At 31.5% G+C, this 21,885-nt stretch overlaps 2 protein-coding genes across 3 annotated transcripts in view; one reads left to right on the forward strand and one right to left on the reverse strand.

The window, feature by feature from the left end:
* Positions 1–1,667: 1,667 nt before the first annotated feature.
* LOC125071938 lies at positions 1,668–5,942 on the reverse strand. Its single transcript, XM_047682382.1, has 2 exons — positions 5,568–5,942; positions 1,668–2,412 (listed from the first exon to the last, which is right to left on the reverse strand). Exons 1-2 carry the CDS (start codon positions 5,913–5,915, stop codon positions 1,789–1,791), a joined length of 972 nt encoding a protein of 323 aa, XP_047538338.1. The 5' UTR covers positions 5,916–5,942; the 3' UTR covers positions 1,668–1,788.
* Positions 5,943–7,144: 1,202 nt separating this feature from the next.
* The window catches only part of LOC125071702 (unconventional myosin-XVIIIa), a 219,568-nt gene continuing 204,827 nt past the window's right edge, over positions 7,145–21,885 (forward strand). The window contains exon 1 of one of the 2 annotated variants that reach the window (XM_047682047.1): positions 7,145–7,535. The gene's annotated coding sequence lies outside the window, so the exon portion shown is untranslated. The remainder of the gene's footprint in view (positions 7,536–21,885) is intronic. The other variant, XM_047682048.1, reaches the window with a different exon arrangement.

The raw sequence follows: 21,885 nt of genomic DNA on the forward strand, positions 1-21,885 counted from the left end.
CCGCTGAACTGATTTGAACGAAATTTGGTATGTAAATATTTTGAGTCCCGAGGAGAGGGTATAGGCTATTTAATTTACCTCCCAAGGGGGTAAATTAAATAGCGACTGTCTGTGTGCTGGAGGTAAAGCTTTACAAATTTCGCGTGAGTAAAGTCGCCGGTTCAGCTAGTCTATCGTATTAGTAAAGAGTAGTAAAATTGTCTATGTCTCGATCTCATTGTCGTTGATATACCTACTTATAATATCATGTCGAAGGGCTCAGAAGTAATAATCAGTATAGTGAACCTAAACAGTAATCCAACAATTACTAAGACTGACTAAGAATTCAATAGTGATATACTATAATAATTTATTAATAATAAATACTTATCCAATGAATGAATCCGAACAAAATCGAAATCTACTTTATTCAAGTAGGTTTTTATAAGCAATGAATCGTCATTTTTACAGAACTGTACCTAACATACGTACCACCAGTTCGGAATGTATTTTACTAAGAAGAACCGGCAAGAAATCAGTGGTTACTCTTTTCCAATACATATTTGAAATACAAAATTATGTCAGTTGCGTAATATAATGTTGTATATCCTGCCTGAATTTGAGTTTATGAATCGACAAAGTTAAACATATTTACGGAGTTTTATTATAGAGTATTCAATTTTGGATTGAAGGATTAATTGATATCTCGTGTTCGTACAATGGTTATTACTGATTCTATGATGAGAGATCAACGTTACAGAGAATATACGTAACATTTTTGTAGATATATTGACGCATCTGTAAGTATTTCTACTTTGTTAAAATCATCTCTAGCTCCAAGATTATAAATGGACCGTACAACTCTATTTTGCAATCTCTAATATCCTCTCCTGGCGTCCTATTTATAAGGAAACACGAAACAAAAGAAATAAGAAAAGGCAGTACTATATAAAAAAGGAGTGTAGTAAATGAAATTAGTTGATATCGATTTGAAATAATTACTGCTAAAATGACTAGACGGTAGGGCTATGTACAAGGCCGTCTGGGTAGGTAGCATTCATTGATGTAAATTCTACCGCCAAACAGTAATACTTACTATTTTTATAGAGTTGGAAGGGAACTATTGTTACAACACGGCAAGGGACAACAACTTCCCAAGGTTGACGGCGAATTGGGGAATTAAAAAGGGTGAATTTTTTTAAGCGCAATGTCAATGTGCTTACTCCACTTACAACTTAGCCGTTGCCCTAATTTAATAAAAAAAAATTCAAATTATAAGAAATAGAATTCATTATTTAAGTCGAAATTTGATCTAATGAGTAGTTTAAGGGCTGGATATCTGATATTCTGGATTCAACCCGGATTGTCTCGATGAAAAGTTATTGGATCAAATAATTTTCAGTAGTGCACCGAGTTTGATAGTTGAGACTTACGTCGTACAATGGAAAGCCCGTAAAAGTTGTTTCCGTGCTTGAACTCTTTCGGGTCATACCGGACTTGCCGTCCCAACAGATTAAAAGATGGAGGGAAAAGAACTTGCATTTATGTTAGTTTTTTGCGAAGTTGGCCCGTCTCAATTCAGTAGGGCTGTTATGACTGCCAATCGTTTAGCAGAACAGTCATCATCGTCAAATTTATTTTTAAAAAGGGAAGTTGAAATAAAATATATGTTGTTTATAGTAATTTGTTTCATTTGTTTATTTAATAGTTAGATTTTTACCCTAAATACAAATATAATTAAATAACAAATTCAGATTTTCCGAAGTTAAACAACACTTACGGTTACTAGTTAAATAATTCCATTAATTCTTAAAGCTGTTCGAGTGGCATAACATTTTCTTCTATTTTTATAAAAGAAACAATTTCCGTCGTGTCTTGAGTCTTTAGCGAATGAGCTGATTGATCATAAATCGGAGTGTTGCAGTTGGAAGACGACGGTGATGGTGTGTTGGACCCCATTAACGATAGTCGAGCTGCGGATAAAGTATTCTGTATGTTGCTTTGGGTCTCTATTGCTATCGGCAAAGGCAGATTCCTTAATTGTGCTGCAACGCTTAGAGCGAAGAAATAAAATTCGTCTTGCGTATGTGATGCCAGTTGTTGTTGTGTTGTATTTAAACCTTTAGATATATTTTCTAAGCGCTGTAGAGTAGAAGAAATGTAATCGTTCTCTCGTTTTGTTTTCTGACGAAGACTTTCTTTTGTAGAAATGGGAGTGTGTTTTAAACTTTTATGTGTTGATCGTGAATGCAAAGGCTTCCTTTGTAATGTTTCTTCGCTTGTACTTTGTGTTTGTACGTTTAAGCCATTGTATGTTGATGCTGAATTGTTAAGTCTTGATCGTGGATCTAACGGCTGTTGTGTCAATGTTTTTTCCTTCGTTACGTTGACCGACTGTTCAAATTTGCTATCACCTGATGATACTTGTAGTACCTGTAAATAAATTATTGTCGTATTAAATTAAATATTGCGTTTGGATGCGATTGGAAATTAATTGAAAAGGAATTTCGAACGAAAATAACTTCTTCAAGTTATTTCAGGCTCTGATGAAAAATCAAAATAACAACTTTTGATTACGTCAGACTATATTAGTTTTATAGGAAACTTTAGTGTTGGTTGTACTTAAACAATGGGCCATAACTTGTAAAATGAAAAGGCTAATAATGATATAGGCACGAAATAAAATTACGACTAATAAATCAATACAAAAAATATCTGTGAATGGCCAGATAACTTCATTTTGTCCATATTGTACAACTGAAAGTACTTTAACCAAATGAGAAGGTGATAATATATTAACAATAACTTAAATATTTAGTCCAAAAATATGAACGCAAGACAATTAATAGTCTTGAAGGTATATATAATTGACATTCTCAATACTTTAATATTTCAGTTGAACAGAATAAACTAAGAGAACAAGGTCTTCATCATCAGCATCAAGAACTGTGGGTCTGCCCTACCCTTAGTGTGCCTATTTACTTCTCCCCGCATTTTTATTATCAATCCTTAGTTTTAACAAAAAACTATTTATTTTATCAAAACATATATATATTTCGTTGCTATCATAATTTAAAACGTATGCAAAGTTCGTTCGTTAACCAGCAAACCTGATCATCAAACCGATCTCTTTATAGATATATACACCATTAAAACAAATAAAAAAAAAATCTCAAGTTTACAAGCTTGTATAATAAATAAAAAAATAAAACAAAAAAGGTTTTGGTATGAAAAAAAAACAGAAGTTTTATATACTGTAAAGAAAAGAAAGGTTGAATATTCCGGCCACATAATGTGAAACTGTAAATACCAGCTACTACAACTCCTCATACAGGGCAAGATACATGGAAGACGTGTGTGGGTCGAAGAAGAACATCTTGGTTAGATAAACCTACACCAGTGGTATGGAAAAAGCACCCATTCATTATTCAAAGCACAAGATGACACTTTTAAAAAACATCTCTCGCAAATGTGTAATTAAAATGAATATTATGCCACATGTCATACATATTTATTTAAAAGACAATGAAAAATTAATCAGTTTAGTTTTATCTTCAGCTAATCACGCTAATAATCGAAGTGAAATCTCGCGATGACGTCCAAGCGAACATAAACCAATTTCTCGCCCATTTCGGTACAAATGATTTTTTCATAACGAGCAATTCGGTTTTACGAGAATGGACAACTTATGTGAGATTGGCACTTATCAAACATATTTCCAATACATGGGAAATATCGCAGATTTCTATTGGAGTATTCTGCGATTTGTCTACAGCATTTGATTGTGAACAACACGTTCTCTCACTCAAAAACGTTCTCTGTACCGTATGCAAACGAAAACTAGGGGCTTTTATGGAATATTTATGTATCTTCTTCTGTATAAACATTATATTATCATAAATATAATACACTAGTTTCCCTGCTAGGGCATACAAATGCTCTACTAAAGTTTTGAGTCAAGTCCCAGAAAGACCGTCGACTCAACAAACTAAAGTTATTCAAATTTGAAGAGTGTAATATAAGCTTCAAATTAAATTCTGTAAGTGTAAAGGATATTTTATTTTATTTTTAGTAAGACAACCAACAGAAGACACAATATCACATAAAAAAAAATTACAGTTCAAAATGATCTAGGCTAATGTTCTACTATTTACAAGAAGTCTCACCATGCACTATCACATTACACAATATGTATTAAAATATAAATTAAACATAATCAATGATTAGAGATGAGAATGAGAATTATAATACATTTTTAACTGTTACATATATTAAATTATTAATATTATTAAATTATAATCAATAAAACCTTACTACTACAATTTTTTTTTATGTCAGAGGTGGTATACGAGCAGGAGGCTCACCTGATGGAAAGTGACTACCACCGCCCATGGACATCTGCAACAACGGGGGGCTTGCAGGTGCGTTGCCGGCCTTTCAGGAAAGAGTACGCTCTTTTCTTGAAGGTTCCCAAGTCGTATCGGTTCGGAAAAACCGCCGGCGAAAGTTCCACAGAGTGTTTGTGCGAGGCAGAAAATGTCTTAAAAATCGCGCTGTTGTGGATTTTCGGACATCTAGGTGGTGCGGGTGATATTTGGTCAAAATTAGAAATCAGCAAACATAAAATTCTTTATTTTTCGATAGAAGGGGGATTGAAGTGGGGGCTATCGTGACATACTCGTATGTCGATAATATTTTACTTGATTACTAAAGGTAATACGATTACATAATACGTTCTTACAAATCATTAGATATTAAGAAAACAGACAATCTGTGGGAGATCTCTATTAAGGTAGCTAATGAGCTACGCCATTGCGAGATTAGAGACACTGCTCTCAGCTTCCGATTTCGTATCTGAGCAATCGGATTCAGAGGGTTGATGTTAACGGTAAGAGATCTCGGGGGGCTCCAGGTACTGTGAGGGAGCATTAATTCTTGGTCCATTTCTCTTCTTCGTTTATATAAATGGCTAATGTTGACAAGGCTCGCCTGGTGTATTTTTGTTATTCCCAAAGTATAATATCTTTTGGCATACTACTATGGGGATATTAATCAGCCGATATTAATAACTTTTTTGTATTACAGAAGAGGGCTATTCGTGATATCTGTAACCTGGGGCCAAAAGATTCGTTAATATGTACCTGTTCTTTGTCAAAAAGTATAGTATCCGTTGATGTCTCACCGGCCGCAAGTAATTCTAGCGACTTCGAAGTCGAGGAACCAAGAGCGAATCCTTAAAAATTATATATTAAAACAGCTGAAATCCTCGAGAAATGAGTCAAAAATATCTTTTTAAACTTTGTATATTTTAAATTATTTTCAAGATAAATTATGTTAGGTCTTAATAACAACATTTAATAATAATAGACTATTAACTTTCGGGATTATAATAGTGTCAACACAAAAGTCAAAATTGTGGGTAGTATTTTGAGACATTAAAACATGAATATGTTATAAAAAAAACATTGCGTCTTGTAAAGCGATTTGCTAATATGATCTCAAAATGTAATAAATAGCAAGTATGATGATAATGATATTTAGTTAAGTTAATCAATAAAAGAAAGAGTTAAGTTTAATTAAGTACTTACTTTTTCATTGCTTATGGTCTCACGATATTCTGCGGAGTCTCTAAGAAAGGAATGTATTTCGTCAAACCAAGATAAACTAGGCTTATAAACTAAACCGTCGCCCTCAAAACGTTCGGAATATTTCACTTTTTTAAGTTCGGTGTGATAAATGGATCTTAAGTTTTTAATTTTTGTTTTAACACTTTTCAAGCTCAAATTATCGTCGTTCAACGATTCTAATAAACTTCGGTACGCGTTTTCCCTCGAAATTTTATTTTTATAATATGGTGAACGAACATTCCACAAACACTCGTGATTGCGGTATTGATGTATAAAATTTAAAGTTTTTTCATCGCCCCATCGAGCCATCGTAGTATCAAAACATATGTTGAATAAGCATGCTCACAAATAAAATAACACGCTCATACTAATAAGACTTGCTTGCGTTTGAGGTTTGAGCACTCCCTTCCCCTCAACCCGCCCCTCAAGCAGTATGCTAGCCGCTAGGTAGCAGACAGTATAGCCAAATATCAAGGTTTGCCTGAATTAGGTGTACGAAATAGTTATGGGACTATTTTTGGAAAACACATTGTTTAAGCACGCATTGCAAAATGCACTCGTTTAAATTTATTTTTTTTGCCTTCTTAATTTTTTATTGTACGATTTATCGTGATGCATTTTTACAATTGTTAGAAATAACTTGCTTATTGTACCCTATACTTTTATAAGTCTAAATGCTTTATTTCTATTTACGTCTATAAACGCTCAAACGTTACATAGATCTTCGACTTTGTTTGTTTCTTATAAACAATTAGTTTGATAAATAATGTTGAATTGTAAACCAGTTCAACTTAACCATTTGATTTTAAGTTTAGAATAGTTTGTGCTTTTAGCAATACCATTTACCTATTAAACTACAATTAGAACTCGTTAAATGAAATTTTCTGTAATAAATATTGTAAAAACACTTTACTGTGCATAAAAATATCAAGTGTAGGCAACACTGAGTACAAAAAATAGACCTTCTACGTCACCGGAATGCAATGAAACTTAAAGTAGCGTGCTTTTTTTCACTAGCACACTCTTTTCTTTATAGAATTCTCTTTTCTTCATTTGTATGCTGCTATGTACAAATTAGTCTAGTATAAATTAGCCTACTTTTGTTGGTATATTCTTTGTTTCAATTGAAAATAGGTATAACATTTTCATTGATAACATCAATTTATTACACAAAACTACCATAAAATAATAACATTTCTATAATATTGACATCTGTTTGTAAATAATTGAACTACTTCGCAAAGTCAATTTATCTTTTATGACACATATTCAACAATCAATTTTAGTTAGTACTACTCGCCGCTAGATGGCAATGTTAAAAAAATATATATTATTCTATCTTATATGTATTTAATTTTAAGCACTATATTTATTGATATTAAACTTTATAATTTTAGTAAAATTTATTTTGACTTACAGTAGTAACAAAAAAAAAATCATAAAAATTATTCTGAACGCAGCGAGAGATATCAAATTTGTAGCTATGGTACAAAAACGAAAATACTTCCTACTACTGAAACTTGGTCAGCGATGCCTGGCTTTTACATTATGTTGGGTTAAAGAGCTGTTTTACTTTACGTTTGCGGCGGTCTATCGCGTCGTTGAGCTTAGTTTATTCGATGCGTGTCAATACTGAGAACGTTTTGACTACGCCTTCGGAACGCGATTTACGACATCTGTCAAAGTAAACTAGTGATCTTAGTAGTTGAAATTCCAGATTTTAGTGTAAACTTCTGTAGTGCGGTTTGTGACGAATGATATAATTTATGATGCCAGTGGGTACTTGTATTCAGTTTTTCATGTGATGTTAAACGAACATTGTGTATAATGACAGGAATTTGTAGTGTTATTATGTTTTGTGAATAAGTGGTTGCTGTGCCTGGTACTCGACTAGGTACACTCGCCTCTGTGGATTAAAAATAAGTATAAGTAAGTAAATATTTACATTAGTCTTTGGTCGTGTTTAAAATAAATATACTCTTCGTATTTATAGCAATCTTTCTAACATATATTTTTCGTGGTGAATGTTATGTTTGTTAACGATGTTTTCATAAAATATCCTAATAAACACAAATCACATAACACGATTCTTTAATATTTATTTTTATGGTTAGAATATATTTATTTGAAATAACAGTTAATCTGTATGCTGTAGCAATGTAATACAGTCCAAAATGATATAATATTATGATAATAAAATTATTTATTACTTAAATTATACTTTATTTAAAATAACTTTATTTTAAATAAACCTTTAACTCCAAGTTTAATATATTAATTTTCACAAAAAACATTGATTTATAAATTCAAAGAATAATTTTAATAGAAAGAAATTGAGAATTTTTACATATTCTATTTATTTATATATGTAATTAAATTGTATGTAGAAATATATCAGCATAGCATCTTTTATAAAACATATATATATCTTTCTTTTTTCTAGAAGGAGAGACAAACAATTAATTATATTTACACTGAAAATACAATTCATTACTTAAGATTCATTGTTGCTTCCAGACTAATTAGTTTTTTAAGTAGTTTATTATATTTATGTAGTATTAATACAGTAATAATGTGTCATAGACTTTAAATATTTGGATATATGATACAAAATTAATAATAGAATTATTTTCTGTGTATGTTTTTAATAACATACAAGGCAAAAGTTTGATTGTTTGCTAATAAAATATTTTTCGAACTTGATATGGGATTTTTCTTAATTTAATTTATATATTTTGAAAAATTCACTTCTAATATAGGACCAACAAATACCATTAGATTTATAAGATAAAAAAATTATAAAAAAATGTTTTGCAAGTACAGTTTACTAGTAATATTGTCTCATGTTTGAAATTGTCTCAGATACAAATCAAAATTTAAATATATCTATAATATATCTAAAAGTCTAATATAAAATAAATAAAAAAACTTAAATGAGTTAAAAAATTTAGTAGACAATACATAAGTGGCAAGCTTACCTTCCTCTCTTGATAAAATATATCATTCATAAAAATTATACAAGCTTTTATAGTTAAATCTGTGTAAAAAAAAAAGTTTCTTTGTCGATGTTGATGGTTGTTTGTGGAAAATTTGAATAGGGCTTTCAATGCATGCCAGGCTTTATTAATTAGTATATAAAATTGTGTATTAGTGATTATTGTTTTATATGCCACAATATATTACCAAAATGTACCGAATTTGTCCATTGTCAGTCATTACTGATCTGTCATTACCAGTATTTGTATCCTGTGGATTTTTCCGGGATTATGTGTAATACTACTAATACTTTACGTCTGAATGCTAATAAAATATGTGTTGTAATTAAAGACAAAAGTAACTATTTCTCTTATAAAGTCTATCAGTGCTTACCATATTTTCTTTAGATAAACCAATAAGTATGCTGATAACACCGTTTTGGCTTGTAGTGTTTGTTGTTACTTTATGTATATACCAACATACTGCCGTGGTATAACAAAAATGCCGTTAACTGACATCTGATCGAATTTCAACTTTTGATGGCATATTAATAAGAAAAAAATTCTCTATCGACATATATATGCGGTTTTTAGATATCTTGATTAGTTTTGAAAATAATTTTAATAACAACGCCGTTACATGCCTTTTTTCTCGTGTGTTATTAAGCATAAAAGTCGTTAAGTAACTTTTGGAGTCAATATAGCTGCTAAAGTTCCTTAACTTATATTTTGTTATAATTTTTTCCTATGATTGCTTAACTAGATGGCCGTTATATGGTCTTTCGCACATTATAAAGTGGTTAAAAGACATTAACTGTTTTATTGTTATTCTTTTTTAATACAGAGGATTACGTTTGTTCACCTATAACGCCGTCAACTGAAATTGTTAGACTTAAATGTGGTTAACAAAACTTAACGGCATTATAGATTAACATTTGTTATAAGTATATATTGAGTTAAGGAACGTAATGAGCCAGTAACGGTATTTCTAAAATAAATCGAAAAAATAATAGTCCTTAAATATTAGATTAAGTGTCGTTATCTCACAATAATACGCTATAGTGCCGTTAAATAATCTCGCCGGCCGGGAGCGGCGAGGTAACGATCCTAGTGTCGCGGTCAGGAGTCAGGGCTCGCCGTGAAGGACGTGTCACTCCATGTCTGTTACCGCAATTTTGCAACTATGGAGGATCGAAACTACAGGTAAGTTGTTTTTATTCAACTTTTCCTGTTTCTTGTCGTTTTTATTTGGGTGAAATTTTCTAACAGAAATTTGAAGTTGTTAATGCTTCTTTTGCATACTATTATATCACATAATTATTTACTACATTATTATATTATATAGCTGGATGACGAAGTCAGGAGTTATTTAAAGTAATGCTTATGCTTTTTCCTACGTAAACTGAAATTCACGCGAGCGAAGCGGTGGGTAGAAACTAGTAAATATATCTATTTTCTGTATAAAATAATAAATAATACCCTGCTGAGGATGAAAACTTTTTTATGGCATTTGTAATTGCTAAAAAACAGGATTGATATAATTTTGATCACGTAATACTTTATTATTTTTGTTTGTTTATTGCATACATTTTTTTTTTAGTTACAGAAGGTCTGATTACAGAAACCAAGCTAGAGCTGTTAGAGCTAAAACTATTTTCAGTATGATTAAAGACAAACCAGAGAGTCCCGTGACAATATTAACGCCAAACCAAAATATAAAGAAGAAAAATAATAGTATTCCTGCTTATATTGACTATATATACAAGACATTATTTGATGATCAGCAGTATCTTTGACACATTTTGTGAGACAAAATCAACCTACAACTCGTATCATTTGGCAAATTTACATACAAATAAGTTGAAAGAAGCTTTATTGACTAAAAGTACCGTCCATCGTTTTGTTACCAAGCCTCATTATATTGTGAACCCACGCATCGAAGTAAGTTTAACGTGCAACGAATTAATGCCTCCAGATTCTCCTCTTGATTTAGAAGTCGAACTAAATACAAAATAATGTAGCTTTTGAAAATAGCCCACATGATTTTGATTCAGATGATTCTGTTCTTGACAAATATTACTGTCCATCTAATTCCTCAGGAAGCAACATGTCAGATGAATCTGAGAAGATAATTCAAAAAAATATAGACCACAAACTAATTTGTCAAGTGATTTTATCAAGAGTTTTACTTTTGACAATAAACAAATTTTGAAGCGAGAACGTAAACACTCGGTTGATACTGCTTGTTGCGAGAATTCTATGCCTGAGCGACTATTCCTCCATAAGCGTAGCCAAACCGTTGATCGTAATTACTGTTACATATTACCCTTAGATTATGAAGTTAAGAATCATGTTAATTTTAGCAAAAAAAATGCTTGGAACAACTTCGTAGAAATTCAATTGGATCTATTAGTAAAGCGAAAACTTCGCTTGAGGGATGATTCCTGCGAAAGCGTTGCACTTCTGTTGATGGCAATTATTGTTCTACATTACCTGAATCCACGTTCAATGAAATTTGAATTCAGAACTTAACCAAAATGTATCGAACCTCGAAAAAAAGCTGATACACTTGAAAAACTATCAAGCATAATTCCCCCTCACAAATTGTTATTCTGGAAAAAGATGCCAATTAAAGAAAATGAACATGCCGGGACAAGTTGTTAAAGTTATTTTGATAAAGGTTTTTTTTTTGGATTAATTAATGTTAATTATAATACTGTGTTAAGTTTTTATATATATACCTAAGTATTAAGAATATTTTGAAAAAAGTTTTGTTTGTGAAAAAAATATTTTTTTTTATTGAATACTTTATGAGCCGAGATGGCCCAGTGGTTAGAACGCGCGCATCTTAACCGATGATTTCGGGTTCAAACCCAGGCAGGCACCACTGAATTTTCATGTGCTTAATTTGTGTTTATAATTCATCTCGTGCTCGGCGGTGAAGGAAAACATCGTGAGGAAACCTGCATGTGTCTAATTTAAACGAGATTCTGCCACATGTGTATTTCGCCAACCCGCATTGGAGCAGCGTGGTGGAATATGCTCCAAACCTTCTCCTCAAAGGGAGAGGAGGCCTTTAGCCCAGCAGTGGGAAAATTTACAGGCTGCTAATGCGAATACTTTATTATTTAAAATATATATATTTTTTAATAAATAATTTTAAGTTCATAAAATGTGATTTTGTAATATTTTAGTTTTATATACATACAAAGACTTTTATTGATCTCTCTTGGTTAATTAATAATTGTTATCGTCATTAAAACCATAAGTGCCTATTACCTACTTAGTTAATGTGATATTTGTATTAGTAAAGAACTGAAAGTTCCTAACAAATCTAGTTATAAGTGATGTTTTGTCAAACAAAATACGATGCTTAATAATATAACTTACTCATATATTCAATAAATATTCTTATTTGCGAAATAATGGTATATAATTATTTAATAATTATCTTTATTTAGTTTCACTGGTTGAATAAATTTATTCAAATATTTTTGCAATTGTTTCGCTATGATGCCGTTAACGTAAAGGGTTCCCGTTTTAACTACGTTTTAGAGTAACAATGAATCAAATTATTTATCGAAACTAATTAAAATTTGTAATTTACCGGACTTAAAAGCGGTAAAATACCAATAATGCCACTAAAGTCTAACATGATTCAGTTCTGTGTCTCCCAATGTTAAGCTAAAACAGGGTTATGTGCTATAACATCGTTTTAGCTAAATATCTATAAGATTATTTTTAGTTCTTTAAAAGTCTATACTATTATTTTAAATAGAAACACTAAAAGGCCGTTAAGGTATACTTAAAGGCATTTTAGTGAATTCTTCACGAGACATTAGAAACATCGATAATTAACAAGAACGAAAAAAGCGTTTTTCATTATAATTAAGTCATATTTATAATATGACAGAAGAGTAATTGGAAAGTATATTACTTGACGATTTTTTTGGTGCTTTTAGGTTTCAAATTGGTGTTATAATCGATAAGTTACATAGATTTAAATTTTTACCGCGTTTTTTGCTCATAACTCAAAATTAAGTTTAGGTAGATAACGGCATTATAGATATACCACGGCAGCATAATACTATGCCTACTCGTAATATCTAGGTATTATATAAAAACAAAGATGTGCATCTAATAATCAAATGTCTAATAAAAACGTCACAAGTTAAATTTGATCCAAACAAAAAATATAGTGGATTTTCTATAGTAAAATTCAATTGCTCTTGCAAATTCTTGAATCAAGGCAGCCTGAACTTACAATGGAATCTTTTTTTTTTGATAAAAATTCAAGACAGGATTTATACTATGTGTAAAATCAATTTTAAAAGAATGTTTGATTTTTTTTTAATTGTGTCAAATATATTGGTAATGTCATACACAAATAATGGTTCAAGGAAGACAATTTTAATAATGAAAACGTACAGGGTTTGTTTAATATACCATGAACACTTAATTAACATGCCATACTCGTTTTAAATTTTTAATTTCGCGTCTGGAACTCTACTACTTTCGGTACTCTGTATGTAGTCTCGCGGGCTGAGGCGAGCGGCGTCGGAATCGATATTACGCTCGGGCCTCGGGCTGGCTCCGTCAGCTGAGATCCTCTTACTACGTTATGTTACAAGTAACCTAAGTTTTACCCAATTTACTTCTATTTCTAACTAATAAAATTAGCTTTTTTTTTCTTATACAATTAAAAATAAGATCTGTTCTGAATTCTAAGAGTTGCCAGTAATTTCGGCTACGTTGTAAAAAGTTGTAGATTTCACGTTTTTGTTTGTTATAGCTTGTTGTTTTTCTATAATAGTAAGGTGTACACCAATCTGAAAAATATAATTATAAAAAATGTTTTATGTTTGTTGCAGCTAGCAAAACACCGAAGGTTTTTTTCTGTTATAAGTCATCATAATATATAAACCTACCTATAAATTACGACTAGTAATCGATGTGTTTGCTCGAAATGTCTCGATCGATAGGTTGCTAACACTGCTAGATTTTAAGTACCATAAACAGTAATTTAATCATTAAGTAACGTTATATATAAAGATAATTTTTTATTTATATATATGTATATATTACAAGAAGTGAATGAATATGAATATATGGGCATATATATATACATCTAATAACAGGAGGGATAAAGGATGAAAAAATATACCCAACGGCCCCAAACAAATGGGGTAAGGTAGACAATAAGAGTAATCTTACAATATACATATACGACATAACAGAAACACGTATGTTTGAATTTTGAACGCCATACAACATTTATTTATTCTAAAATGTTTAAGTTGTAAATATTATTGAAAAACTATTTAAAAAAAAAACATTTTAAAACTATCTATGTTATATATTTTTACAAATTAAAGTATGTTTTTAATGATTACTAGTTGATTATTTTTCTAATTGGGTGTAAATTAAAAAATCATTTATAACTACCTACTTAAAAAATGTTGTCATGATTTCATTATTAGGTAGTTTTTGTGTAACGTATAGCAAATTGAATTTCCCTTATTCTACATAGATTGTATACTTAACTGACTATAGTCCGAGAAAAAACTACCAACTGGTTCGGAAAAGAAAACATCTAGATTCTAGACCTAAAAGAAACTCAGCGGGTATTTTTTAATTTTTTTTTGTAGTAGGGAATTTAAATGTACGTCTTTCTACATTTATTTATTGATAATTTTCATCGATTATATCATAACTAGAGCCGGGACCAGTGGTTATAACGCGTGCAACTTAACCGATGACTGCGGGTTCAAACCCAGACAAGCACCACTGATTTTCATGTGCTTAATTTGTGCTTATAATTCATCTCGTGCTCGGCGGTGAAGGAAAACATCGCGAGGAAACCTGCATGTGTCTAATTTCAACGAAATTCTGCCACATGTGTATCCACCAACCCGCATTAGAGCAGCGTGGTGGAATATGCTCCAAACCTTCCCCTCAAAAAGGAGAGGAGGCCTTAGCTATAACTTGCAATTCTTGGCATTCGTTTTCGAATAATATTTGAAGTAAGAAAAAATATATTATCTATTTTAGTTACTTTGGTATGAAATTATTTTTGAGAATTTAATTGTTATCTTAATTATTGTAGCGATTAAAATGTTAATGTTAATTAAAATTTTCACGAACGATGTCGTGTTGTAACTCGTATATTATTCTAAATTATAATCGACAACATAAAATATTTTATGACTTATTTTTAATTATGTTCATAAAATTAGTAATTTAATAAGTCATTTCTTAATATTGTGGGTCTGTCGGGTCACATAGAAACTGGGTTAGAATAGCTTATAAATAATCATCATTCTATAAAATTAAAGATTCTGTAGAGAACAGTTATCGACACGGGTTGTTTATTAAATTTTTAATATAGTAATATTATACGACCAAATCATTGAATCGAATTAGATGTAATTTAGTTTGAAGCAAGCTTGAAGTCCAAGGAACGACATAAGATTTTTTGATGCCTAACTCCTGTCAATTATCGCCTAAAACACGAGCGAAGTCTCGGAAGCCAACTAGTTAATTTATAATCAAGGATAATATTTAACGGAAACATTTTTTATCTATATTCTATGTATTATAATAATTAATGATACATACATATTTAATGGCTGATTAAGTCACGGTCTTTGTGCACTTTCTAACAATGTTCTTGAGATTGTTGTAAAATATTAAAGTGCAGTGCATTCATTCCGACCCCTTTTGCTTAAGGCTATATAAAAGTCCGCTCCAACATGTTTTATTGGGAGACTGCAATTCGTGACGACATCTTAACATATGGCTTGCATTAAAATTTATCGATTTATTATATATACGTGATTTTAGTAAATTGTTATGGAATAAAATGTAATGATTGTTGTAATTTATGACTGCACGTGATGTTCATTTTAAATTGATATTAATTCGAACGTTTTGCAGGGCAGTGTTGGACTATCGAAACTTTCGGGTTATAGAGTACCCTACTGCCTAAGAGTAAGAGCCCCACAGTACGAATTTGTTTACAAAAGTCTACATTGTAAATGACATGACAAATTACATATCCAATGATAAGATTCTATATGGTATACTTTAAAGTATAAAGGAGTGATAGCTTTCATATCACATGTAGTAAAATTGAAAACAAAACACGCGTCGAGCACAATAGTGGTGGCGCACAGGTTGTATACTGCTCAATCATGTGTATCTACATAAGCGAAGATTATCGAAAAAAATATTCAATAATAATAGACATGTCGGATTACAGGGAGTGCCGGATTAGCCAAGGGCCGGATTACCGGGAGTCGACTGTCATTTATTTTACAGATGTAGTGACGAAGGTAGTGTGATATAACAAATACATATTAAAGCAATATCCTAAGCAATATTATAAATACGAAAGTGTGTTTGTTTGTTACGCTTTCACGTGTTAACTACTCGACTGACCATCATGAAATTTTGCATACACGTTACCAGAGTTGCCGTATAAAACATCGAATTATACCGTTATCTATTTTTTTATTTTATGAAGTTTTAGTGCAACGTTTGAGCATAATATTTCTGACAACTGACGGGGCTTAATATTATTAGTATTCCGTCTAATTATACGAATTCAACTGCGGTATTAATTTATATAACAAAAGTTTTAAACCCCTTAATTACTAACTAAAGTCTAAAGCTACAACACGTGCCCCGCACTTGCACACCAAATTGACGTCATACATGCGCAATGCAGCATTTCATTCAATGTGAACACATCTTTAAAAATCCCTTTATTTATAAAACGTTTCCGGTTTTACAAAGGTTGTTAAGCGGATGTTACTTTGAATAATTATTACTTACTGTCACCATTGACTGGACTTTCGAAAAAAAAAGTTACCAACTCAGTTAAAAACTCAGTTACCTAACAAATCACAGCGTGTACTTATTATACGTAAAGTTGTTAAAGTATTAACCTGTGTTAGATGAAAAGCCATTAGGTCACTGTTAATGTTCGGATGGCTTAATCTGACCAGTTACTGTAGTGTAGTAATTGCAATATAATTGTAAAACACCAAAATTTAAACCTTACAAAAAAATTTATAGTAATTTTTCGACTTGACCAGACTGAGTCTCTTGAAACCTCTTTTTGCATCGGCTCATTAGTCATCGATAGTCATAAAGCTAGCTAGCTTGAGATTTGTGGCATAAAATTTAGACAAAAGCCTTCGTTTCGTAATGTACATTTATTACTATTTTATTTATTTTAAGTATAATTCTATAAGTCAACAGTTATCAAATTCTCTACATTGACTCAATTTAAATAATTTCATTTGTTTTCTTGAGCTAAATGTAATGAATTTTGGATAATAATAGTTGCACTGAAAAGCGGACGAAGTTGCGATGGCAAGTGCTTTTACTTCATCGAAAGCTTTCTAATGGTATGATAATATTATATATATATATATATTATGTATCTAAGTACATACATTAAAACTGGAGCACTGCAGATAGGTGTACAGGAAATCAGATAGTGTAGGCTAGCGATAGAACCAGGCTTCGCTTGAGTGTTTTATAATGGTTAGTTCGTGTTTAGTTGCTTTAACACAAATAATAAATATGGGTAGTTAATACTTCTTCAAATATACCTATTACATCAATACTGTCAACAATATCTTATGAAATAAGTTTTGTTATCCCTTTTCTTTTGTATGACTTAGAAAAGGATGGTACTAACCATTCTATTTCTTTAAGTAACATCTACCATACAATATAGTTACAACATAATCAATAGTATCGTAATTATATATCATAGTTTCCAACTCTGCAATTTCAATACATCCTTCCTATGTCATGATATTAGTCTGTTTCGTGTCTATTATGAAAAAAAAACGTATATTAACATCGTTGCCTACTAATAAATTTAAATCTGATATTACATAAAGCCATAAGCTCCATAGAAGCCGTGGATTTAGTATTCGTTGATTTTAATGCGGGATAAATAAACGCGTAATTAGTATTTATTTAAAATGTCGAAGAATTTTTAATTTGGAGAAAATAATACCTTTGTTTTTAGCCGTTTCTATTTCGTTCAATATATATTCTGAAACATTTTAATCTTGACAATGATCAAGTTATCTTACTAAATTTACTTAGTGATAAGGCTTTGTGCAAGCGCGTCTACCCAGACCAGGGTATAATCTATCACCAAACAGCAATTTTATGTATTGCCCTGTTAAGGTTTGAAGGGTGAATGAGCCAGCGTAACTGCAGGTATATTAATGTAGCATTGGCGAAGCAAATAATGCTTCATATATCTTACAGCGGTAAATGTCGAAGATTGTGGTCACTTACTATGGTGGCCTAATGGCCACACCTTACTACAACAACAAAAAAAAAAAATTTATAAGTTATTATAAGTGTTAGGGCCTATTTTAATATTTAGGTTAAGTACTTTTTTTTTAATGACTTTACAAATTTTATTTAATGATATCGTTCTCAACTAGATGTTTTATAAATGTTGGTCACGATACGTTGGTGAAACTCGGTCGAAATATAAAGGTGAATAAAAATAGGTATGATCGTGGTTATAACCCTTAATAAACATAGCATGATTTAAAAGAGTACGTTCAACAAATGTTACATAATACTAACTCGCGCTCCGCGTATTCTTCGTTGGTGGTACTATGCCAGAAGCCTCCACGCATGTGCCAACAACTGTCCGAAGCATGAACTCAATAGGATGAGTATGAGTAATACGCTATATGTATTTATATATGTTTTTAACATATAAAACAAAAGAAAATGAAATTCACAATTGTCTCGTCGATAATATATTAAAAGAAGATGCGAAGTGCAATTACTTATATATTAACTAATTTTTGTTATGGGGGAAGGGGGGGGGGGTAGTCGTAGGTTTTAGGCCTACGTGCTAGAAATGTAGCCTACGTGCTACATCCTTGAGGTTCGGGCTTGTTTCATACCAAGTTACATCAATATCGGTTCAGCGGTTTAACGTGACAGCGTAACAGATAGACAGAGTTACTTTCACATTTATAATATTAGTATAGATTAAACCGTCTGCGAAGCGCTATACCTTGTGGTATAAATTTTACGTATATTGATTTAGTTCTTCATCTCAAAGATTGTATAAATGCTGAAATTAATGATGGTGACTGATAATTGCTTTGTTGTTTTGAAAACGTTATGTGAAAAACATACGTGCTATAAATAAGACTCAGGATCTGCTTTGTACTAACATTTATCTGCAGGAGCGAGAAGATGATGTAACGTTTATTCAGACACTTACATTGTCTTGTGATGACAACACTATCGAAAGTAACCGTTGTTTGATGAAACTTTCAATCTGATTATTTCAATCTGTGACTGCGGCCGTGTGCTTAATATATTTTTTTAATTTGATCGCAGTAATTATGATGTGTGTAGTAGGAACCTAATAGCTATTGAGGATATATAAAGCGAATGAACAGACATTTTATTGACATATATTTAAAGTTTTGAGACATTGAAAACAAAAGCAAAACTAGCTGATATGAAAATAAAAGTATTCTCTTTGGGCCAGTGATTCTCGCATAGTTAAAATCTTTATAGAAATACATTTTGAGGATTTTTATTATAATAATATTATTTTAACATTTATGACTGTCGTCTGGACAGCAGTATGCGGGCATCAACGTCCGGGGAAAACAAACTGTAAACGCCTGAAACGAAATCACTTCTAGTCTCTGAAGTGCTAATCGATGTCAGTTTTACTAATCTGATTAAATGCTGGTCGCTCATTGGTCGTTTCATCAGTTGCCATCGACTAATGATCAATCGGATTTGAGTAAAAATTATTAATTTTAATTTGAAGGTTTAGGAACGAGAGTTTGTTTTATTTTATAAATTACGTTCATGTAAGATGTTAAAGTTTGCTTACTGATCAAGTGCCGCAAGTAACTTGCGTCTTAATTTACAGAGCGTTTGAATATAACATATCGTTCCCGATCTAATGTACTCGTAATACAATATTATGTTAGAGAAAATATAGTAGTCAATATCATATGGAATTTATTTTTACTTTTCCAAGATTAGCATTGTTATAATAATGAACACGTGATTCACGAGAGCTAGTTTGTGAACGGGGCCGTCATGTTTACGATCACAATTAAATCGAGCATATGTGTGGCCGTCAACCGCAGACATTGACCTTCTAGACTCTAAATAGAATCGCCAACTTTCGCATTGCGTTCGTTTTGTTTGTTTATGGAATTCGGTCGGCTTTTGTCAGTTACAGAGATTTTCACAGGTGATAAGAATTAGGATTATGTACTCGGTACCGAAATTGTATGGCTTTAAATACAATTTCACTTTTAAAATTAACGACTTCAACGATGTAGTTAAGAACTATGTAGCCTTTATTAATACTGTGAAATGGGTCAGTGGTTCTGATTTCCCTCGTGTGACTCGCAATGAGAAAGGATTTATGGACTTCGTAAAGAATTTTAATGAAATTATTTCTGATTATGAACGTTCATAAATTATTTTAAGATTTACGAGAAATTTCATTTGAGTTGTGTCTCATCTCACTATAAATATTTCTCCAATGCTGTGATGCTAATTTTATAAATGTTTACGTCACTGTTATACAATAAAAAGTTATTTTATTCGAGCCTTCGTGTTCTACTAAACAGTAACACACCAATTTCCTTTCTTCCGCAACGCACAGTACATTGACCCGTACTCCGGATGCGCAGATATCTAACGGGGCTGGTCCGACGGCCAGCGAGTACGGAGCATCCTCAACAAATTTAGTCGTCATTTCGAACATGGAATATAAACGCCGTTCTTAATGGTAAAACATTTTATGCAAAACGTGTATCTGATGACGAATAGCGTGATTGTTAAATCACAGGAAGCTTTAAATTGTAAAGCTTACAATAAGTTAGAGATAGCAAAAAATCGCTACGAAGAATCAATACAGATAGCTAATCATGTCTATTGTATATATCTAATAAATTAAATGATTTGACTCCATGTGTAATGACTAATATTCTGTACGTTTAAAAATAATAATAAATAAATATTGGACAACATCACATACATTACTCTGATTCCAATCTAAGTAGCTAAAACACTTGTGTTATGGAATATCAGAATTGACGACGGTACCACAAACACCCAGACCCAAGGCAACATAGAAAACTAATGAACTTTTTCTATATCGACACGTTTAAAAATATTTTAAAGATTGTCGTGTTTTTCTAAGCATATGCGCAATGTTGGATTTAAATATTTCTTAAATGTGACGTCATATAGATAATGACAAGCCTCCCTCAACGACGAGTATAATAAAACGAATTTGTCAAATATGCTAATTATCTTATGTATGTTTGGTTGATAGGACACTTTGGTTATGAAACAATCGCCGCGTGGCTATTCCTTTTTTGATATTGAATTTAAGTAATAATGACAAATTGTCAAAAAATACCCGCTGAGTTTCTTTCGTCGGTTCTTCGTAGGCATTTTCTTTTCCGAACTGGTAGTGTTTAATTTGAAATAAAACTAGTTTTTAACGGATTTAATCGCGTATATTACGTATACGCGATTAAATCATACGCGTGGTCATGGGCAGACCACGAACACTGCAAAGTGCTCGAAACGTCGGGATGTTAAAATAATTAATATACGCGATTAAATCCGTTAAAAACTAGTTTTATTTCAATGTGTAATAATCGCGAAAATCTAAGACAACATAGTGTTTAATTTGTCAATCAGTAAGTAAGCGTAATTATTCGATTTTGAATAAGGGAATTTGTTTTGATTTGTATTGACTTAACTGTTAAAATCATAACCGTCGGCTTTGAATTTAGTACGATGCAATTTCTGATAAAAAGTGCATCGTACTAAAAAACTTTCTATTGTCTTATGTTTAAATCATCAAAAAGTCGCCATTCGATGAGCTGAAAGCACTCGAGAGTGAAGAGCCACTTGATTCAAACTAAGTGATATTGTTAGACCATTCAATGATCGAGTTGAGCGATATGCCTCCCATATTTATTTACACTTTTATCTTTTGGACATATTTCGCCTTAAAATTATCAAATAGGTCCTTCTCTAATACTATATATTTATGTCAAGATGGACCAATTATTATATTATGAAAAAAAGCGTCTCGGTTTTCATGATATATGCTATTTGTATAAATATTGTAATCTAGAATAGGTATTATATTTTATCACACGATAGTTTTATAATGTATGAAGAAGAAGAAAACGAGTCCGACTTTTTCCTAACAATACATTTTATAATTATACATTAGTTTCGTATGT

The sequence above is a fragment of the Vanessa atalanta genome, chromosome 20 (genome assembly GCF_905147765.1).
Source record: "Vanessa atalanta chromosome 20, ilVanAtal1.2, whole genome shotgun sequence".
Lineage (NCBI taxonomy): Eukaryota > Metazoa > Arthropoda > Insecta > Lepidoptera > Nymphalidae > Vanessa > Vanessa atalanta.